Raw genomic sequence first — 16,292 nt, 5'->3', positions numbered from 1 at the left:
ACAAGCTGTGAAGTACAGCTGTGTGTGAGCCTGATGGCGAGAGATGGCGCTGACAGACGCATGAATAGGATATGGATAGTGATGCACCGATGTATCGGCCACATAATCGGTATCGGCCGATATTGCTGTTATCAGTCAATATCTGTAAATAAAAAATGACATTAACCGATGGCAGTAGCCGATGTATATCTGTTGTAGATAAGCATACATTTTGCATGTTGGTCTACCAAGCTGTAGAATCTGAACATTTATTTCTTGAATTGAATATGTAGTCGTTTCTCTAGCACAAAGGGGGGAATAAAAACAAGCAAGACTAAATATCGGTATCAGCCAAGAATTTCCATATCAGTGCATCCCTAGATATGGATAATCTGACCGATTATTAATTACAAGACGACGAGATAGTTGTACCCGATTCCTGAGGTAATGCCAGCTAACCTGCAATCCTTAGCTATTCATAATACTCAACGGAGGCTGAAAAGGGAAACTTGAAAACTTGAAAATTGAATTGACTCTTAGGCCTCTTTTAGACGGCGACCATCTCCATATAACACGTCAAAGTCCCGTTGCGTTCTCATTTTTTCTTACCCTTTACACGAGAACGCACACGTTATGATATGATGTGCTATTATGCTATACTGTCGCTAGGTGGCGATAACGGGCTGCCAAATAGACAGGTCACCCACGTACAAGAAGAAGAAACCTTCACGCAAGCCTGCGCAACACGGCTCCTGGCGCGCCACGGGATGGTATATATTTTATAATACATTAGGCTACATAAACGCTGCTGCCGCGGCTGCCGTCTATCACAAGGCTTTTTATTTACATCATGGTTTTACATTCAACATCGCTGATGAGCAGCACTTTGTAGGCGAGGAGGGAGGCTTGTTCAGGAACTCCATTATATCATAATGATATGGCTCTGCATCAATGTAATAAACATATGCGCTGTGAGCCAACATGAGCCATGATGTCATAAGTTTTGCGGATTCACCGTTTTGCCTGTTTATATGGAGACCATAGGAAACGGTGTTCTGAATGATTTCCACTCTGGGAGGCGGTTTCACTTCGATGCGTTTTCACCTCCTGAGAACACCGTTCTCGTCTAAATGACAGCGCTAAACGGTACTTTATTTTGCCGTTTTTTATGAACACCATCCTCGTGTAAATAGCACCTTAGTTCAGGTGCTACCAAGGGAACCTGAGCATTCCCCAAATGAAATGCACAGTACCTGAGGAGCGGTCGGCTGAGGTGAATGAAATGCACAGTACCTGAGGAGCGGTCGGCTGAGGTGAATGAAATGCACAGTACCTGAGGAGCGGTCGGCTGAGGTGAAATGAAATGCACAGTACCTGAGGAGCGGTCGGCTGAGGTGAAATGAAATGCACAGTACCTGAGGAGCGGTCGGCTGAGGTGCTGGGGAGGGTTTCTGGACCGCTATGGCATGTGTGCTGGATGGGAGTGGACGCACTGGTTCTGATATGGAACCCACAAGAGACATGTCAAACAAATCCAATGGAATTACATTTTCATTCATGTTCCTTGGACTGAAAAGACAATGACATACAGTACAATGTTGTTGTATGCAAATGTTATGTCAACCCTGGCGAAATAGCACAATGTTATGGGCAGACAGCCGACAAGTTACAAAGAGCATTAGTCACATACCGTTATTGCATGTAGGGCTACAACAATATTGATTATTTAATGCGGTGAACGTCTGAGGAAGGGCGAAATTAGTATGCAGACTTTTTTTATCCTTGATCTGTGACTTTGTTTGATCCAGCACCCAGCCTACTAAGTTATTTGGATGTGCGTGTCTTTTGGCAGTTTTTCAGCCTCCTCTTCTACAACAATGATTTACAAAGAAATGTGGGCATTCTTCCAGTTTATTTATATAATGCATAAGATACTGTATATAACTATTACTATGTACGTACAACAAACTTTCAAGTTTGTGTCCTGCATAAGCTACAATATTGTCTTTTCATGTACAGTCAGGAAGGAAATATGCAATTTCACAAAAGATCAAGATCAAGGTAGGACCGTCTTACCCGTCATTGCAGGGGGTTTGGTAATGGAGGGAGCAGGGGCCATCATACTGCTGGGCTCAGAGAAGGCCAGCTTAGGCATGGGCGGTTTTATAGAAAATGCTTCAGGGGTTGGTGCTGGGAAGTCCCCTGCTGAAAACCTTTTAGAAAAGGGGGGGGGGGGGGGGTGAAAGAAAGAAATTATGAAAGATCAACGTTTTTGTCAGTTAAGTATCCACAACAATGTGAGAATTCACAAGCAATGTCCATTCATTGTGGGATACATTGACACCATCTTTTATTTACACTGAGTTGAAAAAGTATCATATAATCAAGTCACTGACGTGTGCAAGTGACACAAGTGGTAAAAGTATGATTTGAGTCCTTGCCGCAGAGGGAAACAGTTCCAATTCCACCTTTCTCCCAGTGCCACTCTCAAATGTAAACTTGAGATATCACAGTCTAAAACTGCAGGAAGAACTCTACTGATTTTGTTGACCCCTTGGTCTTCCCTCTAAAATCCCATTGAGTAAATATAAATAAGTTTTAGCAGCCCTGATATAGCAACATAGGTTTCTCAGAAAACGGTTTAGAAGACATTTGTAGAATTGGCCCCAGGTCTTAATGGGTTAAACAATAATAAAAGCACATACGTGATCCATTTAGGTGGTAAACAAGAGTATTATTTTTTACCTATTGTTTATTATTATACTATTAGAATCCCTATGAAAATGTTTAGATGCATTTTATCTTTCAGAATCAGGATCTGTACTCGTATGGAATGACAATAAATTAAAACTCCTTGAACGTAGTCACGTGTCGTGCAGCTGCTTTTTTTATAGCCAAGAAAGACCAGACTTACTTGTCCAGAAAGTTCAGCTTTACAGCAGCAGCAGGAGCAGCGGCGGTACATTCAGGAGTGCCACTCCGTGCAGTGACTGGGGGGGTGCGGCGCGCCAGCGGAGCCGGCGGTGCCTCCGCGGACGCTTCAGCGGGAGGCTTGGAAGGGGGCGGGGGGGTGAAGCAGAAGGCAGAGCTCGCCGCAGAGAAAGCCGTGGAAGACTGCAGGGAGAAGGTGGGGGGGTTTTCGGTGCCTTGGCTAGACGGGTTGGAGAACCACGGCGTGGATGTAGCCAAAGGTGGGACGTCTGCGGAGACGAAACTGAACGAAGACGGGGTGGTGGATGAACTTCCCAGGGCAGCCAACAGACTGGGTTGTTTAGCTGGTGCCGGAGGCTTAGGGACTGCAAAGACATGAAAATCACGTTTGTTCTGTCTGGGAGGTGCATAATGTCCCACATTCAAAACACTATTGCAATATTTGCAAATGTTACAGGAGTGAATATGCAGTGAGACTAGCCTGACAACACTGTGGATTAAAGCATTGTTTTAGTTTACATTTACTTAATAATATACATCTGTTCTATCATCAGGAAGTGTGACTATCACAAAATATGACAATGCACTTAAAGTGTTAAATATTTATATTAGTATGTGACATACATTTGGTAGCATTGACATTTGAAGTAACAGACATTTTCAAAATAGAAACAATCTGATATGTATGTATACATACACCATCATTTAAACTGATTGCTTGATTTATACTACCAAATGTCCGATCTACAAGCTCACACCGCGTTGCAGTGTGACGCATTGTGGGCTGGTAGATCGGCAATTTTCGGTGAGCGACACCGACATGACTAAGAATTCAAAGTATAGCAGATCTTCAAACCTTCTCGGGAAATCCTCTCTCCGTCTAAGGGCATGGGGACAGGAGAAGCCACCATTTGCTTGGCCGCAGGCTTGAAGTTGACCAAGGTGAAAGGACAGAGCACTCCATCCGTAGACAGCACCAGCATGACGGGGGCTGGGGGCAACGACCTATCCTCACCTGAAGGAGAGATAGGATACCATTACCACCAGAATACAACATGGGTAACGGCAGCAGTGTGTGTGTGTGTGTGTGTGTGTGTGTGTGTGTGTGTGTGTGTGTAGAATGCCAGAACACACGCTTTCCATGATGTGAACAAGTCAGAACTGCTACATATCATAATAACCCACGTGAGCAGAGTACATGGGCGAGTGTGTGAACTCAGCACGTGTTTTACCCCCCCCCCCCCCACACACACACACACACACACACACAGACACGCCCAGGCGTGCTCCTCATTCGTGCATGAGACGGTTTGCAAGGGGACGTATTTGAGCTAAAATACGGTGTCTGAACTCTGAAGTACTTTACATACAACTAGATAATACATGTCATGACACTTGGATTAAACTGAGTGTTAGAGTTTATTAAAAAAAAAAGATTTCTGATAGTTTTCCTGTTGCTAATCTTGGATCTCCATTTTCATCACGTGCTTTCTTTGTTTTTGGATTCTTCATTCACCACGAAGGAATGTGACAAAAACAAAGATTCTCACAGCATGATTAGTTGATGGAAATATCTCGTGTGTGCGTGTGTGTGTGTGTGCGTGCAATAGTAATTATTACTGTATTTACTGCATATCGTTATCAAACATGCACATTATAGAGGCATTGGTTCTCAAAGTGGGGTCCAGGGGGTCCCCAGCAAAAGTTAACATAGCATCACAATCAGTTTAACCAATTTACACAAAAATAGTTTGAGAGCTACTGCATTATATAGTGTCAGATGGTACGTACTGATCATGATGTGCATGTCACTGGTGTAGTCTATCGCTACCCCCAGGGGAAGGGTGTCTTCACTGTTCTCGGACACCGGCAGCTCTGCCCTGGCGGCATCCTCCAGAATCCATAGCTCCCAGTTGGTCTTTAAAAAGAAAAGACACCGTTATGAACAGTTAGTCCTACAGTTGTACATTATGTGAGATTTACACCAAGGCCTTAAGGATGTATTTACATTACCTTGTCCTCCTGCCTAGCAATGATGCTGACCTCCATGGAAGCCGCTGACGCAGCAAAAACCACCTCCCTGGATGGAGAAGAAGTGGAAGAAATAAGGTCCAAAACACGTTTCCAGCTCCAAATAGATTCTGACAATAGATGGAATTTGTCACTGTTGGATGCAAACCCAGTTCCAATAGAGTTATGACAATTATTTTTGACACAAGCTTTAATGATGTTCAGTGGTTGTTGGCCACTTTCAACCTGGCATCCCCATTTGGGGCATGCAGAAGTAAGCTAGAGCTGAGGCGGCTAAGAGACGTAAAGTGTGGCCAATAGCATTGATTTATTAAAAACAAACTAAAGAGATACAAGGTGTGCCCCCGACAGTGACAAAATGTAACTTCTGATAGTAATGTGTCAGAAAGGAAGCAGCGCTCCACTCGAGCATCCGCTGTCTGTGCATGCCGTTAACCCATTTTGGTGTTAGCATTACGTTAGAATATAGCTATTGAAAAATAGCAGATCTACAAGCTCTTGGCGCGCTAAGAGCTTGTAGGTCTGCTATTTTTGAAAAATCGAAGAACCACTGACATAGAAACATAGCTTTTTCAGAAAACTGTCAGGATGTAGAAGACATTTTTAGAATCTGATCTCAGGTCAGAATGGGTTAAGTTGATTTGTTGTGGTTCTCCCTCACCAGTCCTCTATCTGGTTGAGAAAGTAGTGGTGCTGTCTCTCGATGCAGGTGCCATACACCAAGTCATTGAAGTTCAGGTACCGCTCAGTCGTCCTCTCGTCCTTCTTTTGCTGCAAAGAAATCACTGATGATTAATTACCAATTTACCAATTATTCTGGATTGCATACCTGCCAACATTGAGTTTTTAAGGGAGGGTTGTTTTGTGTTGGTTGAAGAAAGTTACCCTTGTTCGAGTGCCATACACACCCCACCAAATAATGAGGTTTTTGTGTAACCTGTGTTTCATTCACACAAAAGAATTATAAGATCTGCACAATGGCATCTCAGCTCCACTTCATTGTTTATTGCAGTTCTCAACATTTCCTTCTTACTCGATCGAATCATTAAAACACCAGTTTTTATTTTAAGCATTATTTTGTCCAGCACCTGGATGAAGAGATTGGATGTGCATGCATTATCTCCTTTGCCTCGTTTCATCCGATGTTGGGGGTATTTACTGGCAGTAGCCGTCCGAAAAGACCAAATAGTGCTGAAGGATGTACTTACAGGAAGGCTGATCACCACCAGCTCAGGCGGCGTCTCGGGAGAACCATCAGCAGCAGCATAAGCCACCGCAAACACGTATGTTCTCAGCCACAACACGTCCAAAACTGCCATTCCAAGACAAAATCACACAGAGAAAGAGAATTAACAGCGTGTCATAATAAGGTAGAGGATGATCTGAAAACATGCTATTTTAGGCAGCCGTCTTCAAACCCTCTGACAAGATGGCCTTGAAGCCAGACTATACAATACGGTTCAGTCTGAGCCTGGACACAACTGACTGACTCACCTTTTTATGAACAAACAAAACCGTACCAATGCTGGGGGCAGGAACGGTAAACTCAACTGGAAATCAAATGTTTCCATATTCCAAATGTTTTGTTGTGTCCATCTTCAAATTACTTGATGCGGAACTTTCCTGCTCAACTTAACTTCTCCATCTATGCAATTACTAAGCTGAATTGATCCATCATTCTATAATGCAGACTGAGAGTGTGTAACTGAAGCTCTAATGTTAGCTAAATATAAAATGTATGGTGGCAACAATATAGGAAAGGGGATCTAATTAAATATTTTACTGACACCATCAGGGAAAACCAATTGCAAAATCAGCACAAGTGAGTGCACTCAATAGTCTGTTTTTTTTTTTTTTTTTTAAGCTTGGCAACGTTATGTCCAGTTACTTGATGGGAGCATTTGATTTGGAAAAACTTGCCCAGTAAAATGCACATTGCTGTCTGTGGGATATTGGAGATATATACGTTTCAGCGTTGAGTTTGTTGGAAAGGCAGAATGGGGAAATGGGAAACCGGCACATTGCTAGCTGTGTACAGTGTAGTGCATGCAGATCTGACAGAAAGATAGAAACCCTGCAGTGGTATTATTGCCTATGTTGTGTTTTACACTGAATTTATTTCAAATATTCTCTTATAGTTATAATTTAGCTATAATTTAGCTATTGAAAAATAGCAGATCTACAAGCTCATAGCGCGCCACTCGGTGGCGCGCTATGAGCTTGTAGGTCTGCTATTTTTTTAAAGGTATATTCAGTGATTTCACTTAATTCAAATATCACTTATTTTTTTGTTTTGTTGTGATAATCCTCCCTACTATAGAGTGTGCTGGCCATATAAGGAGTTCCTCCCTGTCCCCAGTTAACCCCTGGGGGTCAAAAAACCTTAGGTTTCGTTTTTGACTCTCTATCCTGATTGGACGAAAGGCTGGGTCCCACAGCCAAAAACGAAACCTAAGGTTTTTTGAGTGAAATCACTGAATATACCTTTAACGTTTTTAACTCAAATCTTTGCTTCTGGGGTTCGGAGGCCAAATACATATAATTCTAGGGGTCCTTGACATGAAATATTGAGAACCACTGATATAGAAACATGACATTTTAAAAAGACATTTTTAAATTTCGATGTCAGGCCAAAATGGGTTAAGAAGGAAGTCCCATTGAAATGCCAGATCTCTTTTACAAGGGAGAATTGGCCAAGGCAATAGATTAAATAAAAGATTTAAAAATGTTTCATCAAACAAATTGTTAGTTACAGTACATAAGAGTTCTTTATCAGAGATTTGCCAGTGGATCTGGGTATGGGTATGGTCTTATAGGCCTTAGGTGAAAAATAGGAGAACGTGGTACTTCCTAGGTAAAGTTTAGGAAGTACTCTGGGCAAATTGACCAAATGAATTCAGTAGCTACTATACTTCATACAGTCTGGAGCACGGAAGCTCTGAAAATAAATCCAGATAATCAATATAGCTTGCTGCTTATCAGAAATGTAAAAAAGAAGAATTTAAAGAAATTATTTAAAAAATGTATTTCGATGAGCAGAAATGACGGATGACAGCTTATTTTCTTGGCTTTCGTGAGGTGTAGTTCCAGACTCTATATAGTATTCGGAGATTGTGGAATAGTTGTCTGGCTACGTGAGACTATGTGCATACAGACCTTATGCAAGTACAAATAAAACCTAAAGGCTGAGTAATACAGTACCGAACCTATAATTATTATATACTGTAGTACTTTTATATACTGTATTATACTGCAGTACACCAAACCTATCCTATCAAAACGCGAGCTTATGGTATAAGCTTATGTGTATTGTGTAAGTCACCCTGAAACCACACATCCAAGCATCCCTAAGTGAGAAATGCTTGAGGTTGCAAAAGTTCATTGCTGTAATAGTCATAATTTATGTTCTAGATACACCAGCGATCATCTTACCTTTGACAGGGTTGTCAGAGTTGTAGAAGTTTGGACAGGGAATTACTTTCTTTTCTTCCAGTGTCTATTCATCAGATAAAAAAAACATTTTAATTTATTCAATAAACGCACATACTGTACATAGTCAAGAAATTACTGGTATAGTTTCCATTGTTCATTAACTTACAGGCGAGTACTGGATGACTGTGGCATTCATTTTCCCAGCAGCCACTTGTTTTCCTTTGGGACTCCAGCAAACTGTAAAAAGAAAATGAATTCACAAGATCTGCCCATTATATACTGTATATGCAGCCCTGCGTTCATTATCTCAAAAGGTTTGCGTACAAAGACTTGTCACAGAAGTGCTTGAGTCATTCAATGCTTATAAACGTGCAGAGATCGACCGATATATCGGTTTGACTGATATATTGGCCATTATTATTATCGGTATGCATTTATGGCAATCGACAAACCTTTTAAACATTTTCAAAATAGTCGATGATGCGTTGTGATAATCATAAATTGTAATAATCATTTTATATTTCGTTTTTTCTAATAATTTAAACGTTTTCAAATTTTAACATTTTATCAGGACTTTTAATTTTTAAACAAAATCGGGGCCAAACCCAAAAATCGGCATCAGTCAGTTTGTAAATAAGCTAAGAGCGACCATATGAGTGTGCCGTTTGTGTGTGGAACGAGCTTCTAAATGTTCTTGTAAAACTGTGATGCGACAATAAAGATTCTGTCAGTCTCATGGCTGACTCACCACTTGTGATTCCATTTGAGCCAGGTAGAAAGGCAGCCTGCGAGACACTGTCTGTAACGTCTAAAATCCACATACTGCCATCTGACAGACAGAGAGCTATCACGGACGCCTGGACGGGGTTCCACTTCAGGTCCTGTACGCAGACATGGGCGTCTACTTCCGGACGCATACGTGCAAAAGGTAACTTATATTCGTTGGCCTAAATTGACAGGGAAGAAAAAAATAACTGATCAAATGCCTTAACCCATACAAATCAGGAAAGCATATGTGTCATTTTAGATTTTTAGCTATATAGCAACATTAATTTAGCCAGAAAACTCTTAGGATTTAGAACAGTGGTTCTGAAAAATAGGATATATACAGTACAGGTTACATCTGCTATTTTTTTATTTATTTTTTTAACAAATCTCTTCTGAGGGAGTCCCTGGCACAAAACATTTTTAGATAGGGGTCCGTGGCCAAAACGTTGAAAATGTTTGAGACACACGGATTGTAAAATCAGCCTCACTGAGGCCAATCAGGGTTTGTTCGTATAGCCAAGTATAAATCCGGCTTAAAGTGACCAAAACAAGTCACCTTGTTCATGAAGGCGCGGGTGTCATAGAAGGTCATCAACAGCCCCTCCTCAGTCATTCCACACACTGAGAGGGTGAACTCGTCACTGCTGAGCGCCACATGATGAATGTACATCTCCACGTCTAGTTCAACTATCCCTTTCTGACCTTCCACTAGAGAGAGCAACAGAAATAAAATAAAATAAAACAGAGAAGGGGTCACCATTTTTTACTTTGGTGTGTAGCTGTCAAAATTTTACATGACAATTAATTGTCACAATAATTGCGATTAACATTAAAATTTCCGTTTAACTTGACGCTTTGAAGTTGCACTGGGCAGATATGATGAAAGATTTACAAAGAAATCACTGACATATTTACTTTATACTAAAAAAAACAAAATATTAATAGCCGATCTGCAAGCTCACAGCGTGATGCAAGTACGTATATGAAAAATGTTCACGATTATGGAAAAGAATTGTGATTATCTGAAATAATTACGATTAGGAGATCATGTAGTAATTGTGACATGCCTACTTTGGCGTCCTTATTTTAGGCATGTCCTAGGCAAACATTTTCAAATCTTTGACATTTTAACAACATACAGTATTTATTTTTTTGTTGGAAAATATCATATTTACAAGCCAACAGCGCGCCACAACGTGAAGCATTTTGAGCTTGTAGATCGTCTATCAAATAGCGTTAAGTATAATATAGGGTGTAAGTCGTTAAGTACATTTAACTAAGTAGTTAAAGGCCAAGAATGGCTTTTGGGGGGCATACTTATGAAGTTGGGGTTGCCCTCAAGTATGTCCACAGTAAGAATGTCTAAAGTCCAGTAGACCTTCAGCATTTTGTTTAGACCAACAAATGTTAGTCCAAATTTGTTTGAAAGGGCAAGCAAGCTGGATCTATATTTCGGCAAGTCTTTAGGCTTGTCAAAAACTCTGAATTTCTTCATCTGCCGAAACTGGAAATCCTAAAAAGAAAAAGAAAATAAATGACAGCATTAGCCAGTGGTCCAGAGTTACAGTACCTTTCATAATAATCTAGACTCCGACCAAATCGGAAACATTATTGAACAAGAACATTGTGCCACCCTGACAAGCACTTGGAATTGGACATTTGGTTTGACTCGGTTCCACATACAAATTACAATAAAAAAAACAGATCATCTACAATCTCACAAATGCCTCGGCTATTTAAAAAAAATTTAATGTTAAAACTCTTTCAGCGCCACCTAGTGGTCACCAGTTTAGGCTTTGAGTGCCAATTCTCCTATTATAAAGAAAGAAAGAAAGAATTTGTAATTCTATTATGCATGTAATGTGCATGTCATCACCTGTACACCAGATTAGAGACATTTTCAAAATATGGATGAAAATATTCCCAAGGGAAGACGTCTTGTGGTCCGTGGCATCCGGTACTTAATTGGCAATTAGACGGGATGACGTTTATGGCTACCAAACAGTTTAATATTTGACAATTTGGCCGATGTTTGACCAGTTTTTATAGAAAGGGTTTTTTTTATTACTTTTGGCACTTTTGTTTTCAGTCTCTACGAATTCATGAGGGGACGTCCCGACCCACATGTTGAGAACCAGTGTAATAAAGAACTGTCATCATCATGGTGCAACCAGTCAGGGACAGGCTTCTAGCTGCAATTTGCAACACAAAATGTTTGTATAATGGGATGAATCTAGAGTTGCAATACCCTCCATTGACAGCCCATTGATCCAAATAGAAATTTCCGATCTGCTTGTATTGAACAATATTAAACTGACCAAGGTTGCAACTGTAGGGCAAGCAAAGCGTTTGTTTCCTAAAAATCCACCGTAGACATGTTATGAGCAATACTTTCTGCTAAGACCTTCTGTGCAGTGATAATCTTTTCTAAGGGTTGGAGTTTGGATGCATTTGTTTTTGTTAACGCTGCTGCAAATTCGGTGGCAAAAACAGGTGGTATGCAGGGTGTTCAATGACTTCCAAACGAGCGCTTCCAAACACTTGTTATAGAAAGTTTTAAAGACAAATTAGTCAGACATAGCCTAGACGCAGGATGTCATAGGCTGCATCAGAGCCATAGAGTAAGACAGAGTTATACGCAAACTCCGTTCACTTCATGGGGCCAGTCCAATGGCGGCTCTCCTACATAGACTTCTATTGAGAATGGGGACAACAAATAAGGACAAGTCCTAGACCGGAAGTAGGCAGAAATGCATTGTACCCAGGCAACAGCCCAGCATTAATGAACTAAAATCCCTTTATTTTAGATTGTTTTGTAGTAATCGTACAACATAAACATTACAGAGACTTTAATTGTTACTGTACACAGTTGGCATGTTGCACACATGCCTAAAATTGCTCTTATTTACGCCGTCCTCATTGAAAACAATGTATTTCAAACTCCAGCTTGTCCCAGTTCAGGCTGCATGAAGAGCACTCGAGCGCTCTGTTTCTGCCCCCTCGATATCTTAACTCAATTAGATAACTCTGGGCTCAATGAACGGTGAACGCCAATACATAATCTCAGCATACTTTAAAGCAGAAATAACATGCCTTTTAAAACCGTTTTTAATATCATATTGTCTATGTCCCTCAAACTTATTTCCAATGGTTTGAGCCTCAATCACCACTCTGATATAACCAGTCCTTGTCATTTCTTTCTGGAATTTGAAAGCAGATTTAGCTGCAGTAACACAATGTGGTCAGGTGGTGGGGGTGCTGATATGCAGATTATTTAGTATTTGAGTCAATATAATACTGATGCTAGATAAAACCAGGCTAGTTTTCCATTCCATGCCAGCTTGGAAAATAAACAATGGCAGACATTGTAAACAAAGTGGAAATGCAAATTTGGAACTGAAGACTGAAGAAGAGGAGGAATTATACAAAGTAGGGTGACATTGATGACATCATGATGAGGACCAAATCAGTTGAGCTGTTCCTGAGAGCAATTTCCATTAAAGCACCCATGGCCCGTAGCACTTACACTTGTCTTACCCTAGCCCCTTAGCCTTAGATAGAACTTTATGTAGACTTAGATAGCATTCTTTACAGACTTATACAGACTTGCATTTTATGTGGTCATAGCACTTTAGTATATATGTATAGTTTCATTATATAGATATTCCACTGTTACACTATTAGCTTACGCATGTTTCATGATAACTACTTTTTTATGTATGTGATGTTTGCCATGCTTTTGTTTTTGCTTATTGTAAATCGCCCTGGATTAACAGCGTCTGCTAAATGCCTAAATTGAATGATATGAAAGCCTGATTGTTCAAAATTGTTTATTTGAGGGGATAGAAAACACATATGAGAGCCCCAAAAACACAAAATAAATTGAAAAAGTTGAATTTTATGTTATAGGTCCTTTAAGATGTAAGGTCATTAATTGTCATGATCTGCTTAAATTGCTTGGAAGATACATATAACATATATACTGTACAACTGTAGCAGCATATTTTGCTGAATGCAAGTCATTGAGGGTCATGTGAACCATGGCTATTATTGGCATTCAACAGTATTGCCCAGTGGTATTGCAAAATTAACATTTTGCCTGACCAAATTCGACTACTTCTTTGACAGCTAATAATTACCACAAACGACTGAGAAGGCTATATAATAATAGCCCTGAAACATGACTGTCATAATCGAGCGTCAATGAGTCATGTGAAACATGGATACTCATATTAGATAGCAATTATACTGTAATAAAATGTTAGCTAACTGTGAACTTCGAGCTACGGCTATCGCACACATGCTAACATGCCGGGGCAGATAATTGTATTACATGAATAATGAAACTTGCCTTCATTTCCCTCTCGGGGGGAGAGTCCGGAGAGTCGCTCATCTTTTAAACTTTTTGTGTCTCCCACCTTGTTGTTTAAACGTTGTTTTTGTTTGACCACCAGCGAAATGAACATATAGGAACTGAAAGAAACAAACACAGTATAATCTACTGTGGAAAAACAAACTACGCCACGGCGCGCGCGCTTATGACACGGTACTGCGACGCACTGAACTGAACTTACTGAAGGACAAAAAGTCAACGCCAGAGCAATGGATGGATTATTTATGATACGTCTCGACCAGCCGGTGAATTATGGAATTAATGCGTTGCTGTGCGAACAACACACACAGTGGTTAATTAATGGCCACACATAACTCTGAGTGAGAGTGTAAATAGACCCTTTACGAATCAGGGACTAATAATATTGATAAATGAGGGCCCATGTGTCCACTGTCCACTCCACATGCCATACCAACAGGAGTATAAACAATATTATTGTATAGTTGTGTTACTTGTGATTAATTCAACTATTAAAATACAATATTGTTTATCCATTTGGTATGGCATGTTATGCTGTGAGCCATGACTGAGCTGAGGTGAGCAAGATTGGAATGTAGCGTCACTAGCGTGTATAGTAAACAAAAACAAATAAATGTGAGCTTATGGATAAGCTATTTTCGTTTGGAAAAGTTTTGAAACAATATCTATCTGTCCATCTATCTATACAGATATTATTTAATCAGATAGAGATTAAAATAGCCTGTCACTGATATACTCTAAGCTAAGGTCACTCACTATAGCCTACTACATGTTGTTCCACTCTAGTCCATTAGAGGTCACTCTTTGCTTACCAGACAAACAACTCGTTTGTCAAATACAGCATTCAACAATGCATGGCTTCAAAAGAAGACAAACATGAAGTTAAAATCTTTCCGTCTGACGAAAAACATTTGCCATTCTGCCATGCGGCTAAGACTGAAGATTTTTTTTAATGTTTTATGTTACCTTTGCATGTCCCGATTCGAAGAACCCTAAAGTTTGACTGTTGTTCACCCTTTTTCTCACAGCCTCACAGGCCCTTTTGAGTTTTATGTTGGATTGCTTTCATATATATACGTCAAACAAGCACACACAAAGTTCACAAACTATTCATATTTTGTTCACAGAGCAATTTTGTATTACACTTCCAACACACAATCACACTATGAACACTCACTCCTACTGTAGGCCTACTTATTCTACTTAAGGGGTATATACCGTATAGGCCTCCCTATGGAGGTCCTTGATCGATGCACGCCCCATGGAAGACCAAAGATGAGATGGAGGAATTATATTTCCAAAATTGGCCAGGAACGACTCGGGATCCCCCAGAATGAAGTTACTAATGTTTCTCTGGAGAGGGAAGTCTGGAGCTCTCTGGTGGAGCTGTTGCCCCCACGTTGACCCAAGTCACCCAACTACATAAGCAGTTGAAGATGGATGGATGGATGGATGAAACATTTCATGATAGCTTCATAGACTTGTTTGACAATGCATCCATGTTTCACATGCATCCAGGAGAGAAAAAAGGAGAGAGGACATCTGGGAGGAAAGGAAAGAGTGCAGACGACAAAAGGCAGCATCAGCAGAGGCAGGCACACAGTACATCAACAGAAATAAAACTGCAACAGAGACTGCCACTCGAGCATCAGGACTAGTGTTCAACAACAGCAGGCACTGAACAGACTAATTCCTGGCGCCAAAAAGTGCGTTTTATACGTGCGTCCACTAAGGAAAGTATAGGCTTTCTAATGAGTAATGACACAAGCCGCCTTTGTATTGGTGAGTAGTGAAAACACTACTGTGCATCAGACTGGCTTTGTCTGTGGGAATGTACAGGGTTCCATTAACAGCACACAGAGAACGGGGATATTAATTATTAATATCTGATATTAAAAAAACAAACTAAAAAGTTCCTATTCCACAATGAGTGGAGCCCCTGTAGTAACTCTGAGGATCCGTAGGGGGTCCCTCAGAGGTCCCGGACCCCCTGTGGAAGGATGCAGCTACAAAAACTTTTATGCGTCAATTATTATGATCTAACGTTGTTCTGGAGCAGGAGCAGAGCAAGGAATGTAATGAATACTGAGTCGGTGGGTCCCAGTTGAGGAAACAACCCTACCAAAAGTCAGAAAATATTCTTATGGCCACTTTAAAGTGTGTAAGAAATCAAATGAAAGTGTAAGAAATCAACCCTGAATGTTTTAAAACATACAAACTCTAATATTATGAAAATCGGACATTAATAGGCTGACTTACTGTTCTTGGAGGTCCCAAAATAGATGACCCCCAGAGGTGGCGGTTCTAAGATCTGCAAAAAAAAGAATCAATTTTAGCACAAAAATCCTACGGGAGGGGGCACGGTGGCACAGTTGGTAGTGCTGTCGCCTCACAGCTAGAAGGTCCTGGGTTCGATTCCCGCTCGGGACCCTGTGGGTGCTGGCGGCGTGTTTCCTCCTCCGTGTCATCAGTGCCCATACCCGAGGCGGGGTTGGCGAAAGGGCCTTTCTGTGTAGAGTTTGCATGTTCTCCCCATGTCCCCTAGGGTAGGTACCCTCACAAAAAACATGCAGTAATCCTGGTCTCTAAACTTCCTCCCCCTGGCCAGCCGGAGCGCCTGATGGAGGGGAAAGGAACTGGTTGGAATAACGTGTTCCTTCCACGCGCTACGTCCAACCAGGGAAACTCCCCCATGTCAGGTGTAAAGGAGCAACTTGGACACTCAGGCATGAAGGAAGCATGAGTTCAAGTCCGTTGCTCTCCCCTTGTCCCCCATATA

The 16,292-nt window shown here is 40.9% G+C and overlaps 1 protein-coding gene across 2 annotated transcripts in view; it reads right to left on the bottom strand.

Moving 5' to 3' along the window:
* Positions 1-13,666, bottom strand: part of nup214 (nucleoporin 214) — a 48,293-nt gene extending 34,627 nt beyond the window's left edge. For both annotated transcript variants that reach the window (XM_083794141.1, XM_083794142.1), the window contains exons 1-14: positions 13,493-13,666; positions 10,459-10,654; positions 9,698-9,849; positions 9,122-9,320; positions 8,540-8,610; positions 8,374-8,437; positions 6,150-6,253; positions 5,603-5,712; positions 4,924-4,990; positions 4,702-4,828; positions 3,767-3,925; positions 2,894-3,275; positions 2,056-2,192; positions 1,395-1,477 (exon numbers count right to left, since the gene is read on the bottom strand). In XM_083794141.1, coding sequence (XP_083650267.1) covers positions 1,395-1,477; positions 2,056-2,192; positions 2,894-3,275; positions 3,767-3,925; positions 4,702-4,828; positions 4,924-4,990; positions 5,603-5,712; positions 6,150-6,253; positions 8,374-8,437; positions 8,540-8,610; positions 9,122-9,320; positions 9,698-9,849; positions 10,459-10,654; positions 13,493-13,534 — 1,893 coding nt within the window. In that variant the 5' untranslated portion in view covers positions 13,535-13,666. The remainder of the gene's footprint in view (positions 1-1,394; positions 1,478-2,055; positions 2,193-2,893; positions 3,276-3,766; positions 3,926-4,701; positions 4,829-4,923; positions 4,991-5,602; positions 5,713-6,149; positions 6,254-8,373; positions 8,438-8,539; positions 8,611-9,121; positions 9,321-9,697; positions 9,850-10,458; positions 10,655-13,492) is intronic.
* Positions 13,667-16,292: the final 2,626 nt, after the last annotated feature.

The sequence above is a fragment of the Protomyctophum parallelum genome (genome assembly GCF_964188405.1).
Source record: "Protomyctophum parallelum genome assembly, chromosome: 21".
Classification (NCBI taxonomy): domain Eukaryota; kingdom Metazoa; phylum Chordata; class Actinopteri; order Myctophiformes; family Myctophidae; genus Protomyctophum; species Protomyctophum parallelum.
Note: the sequence above shows the minus strand (reverse complement) of the source record. Positions and strands in the feature narration are given on the sequence as shown.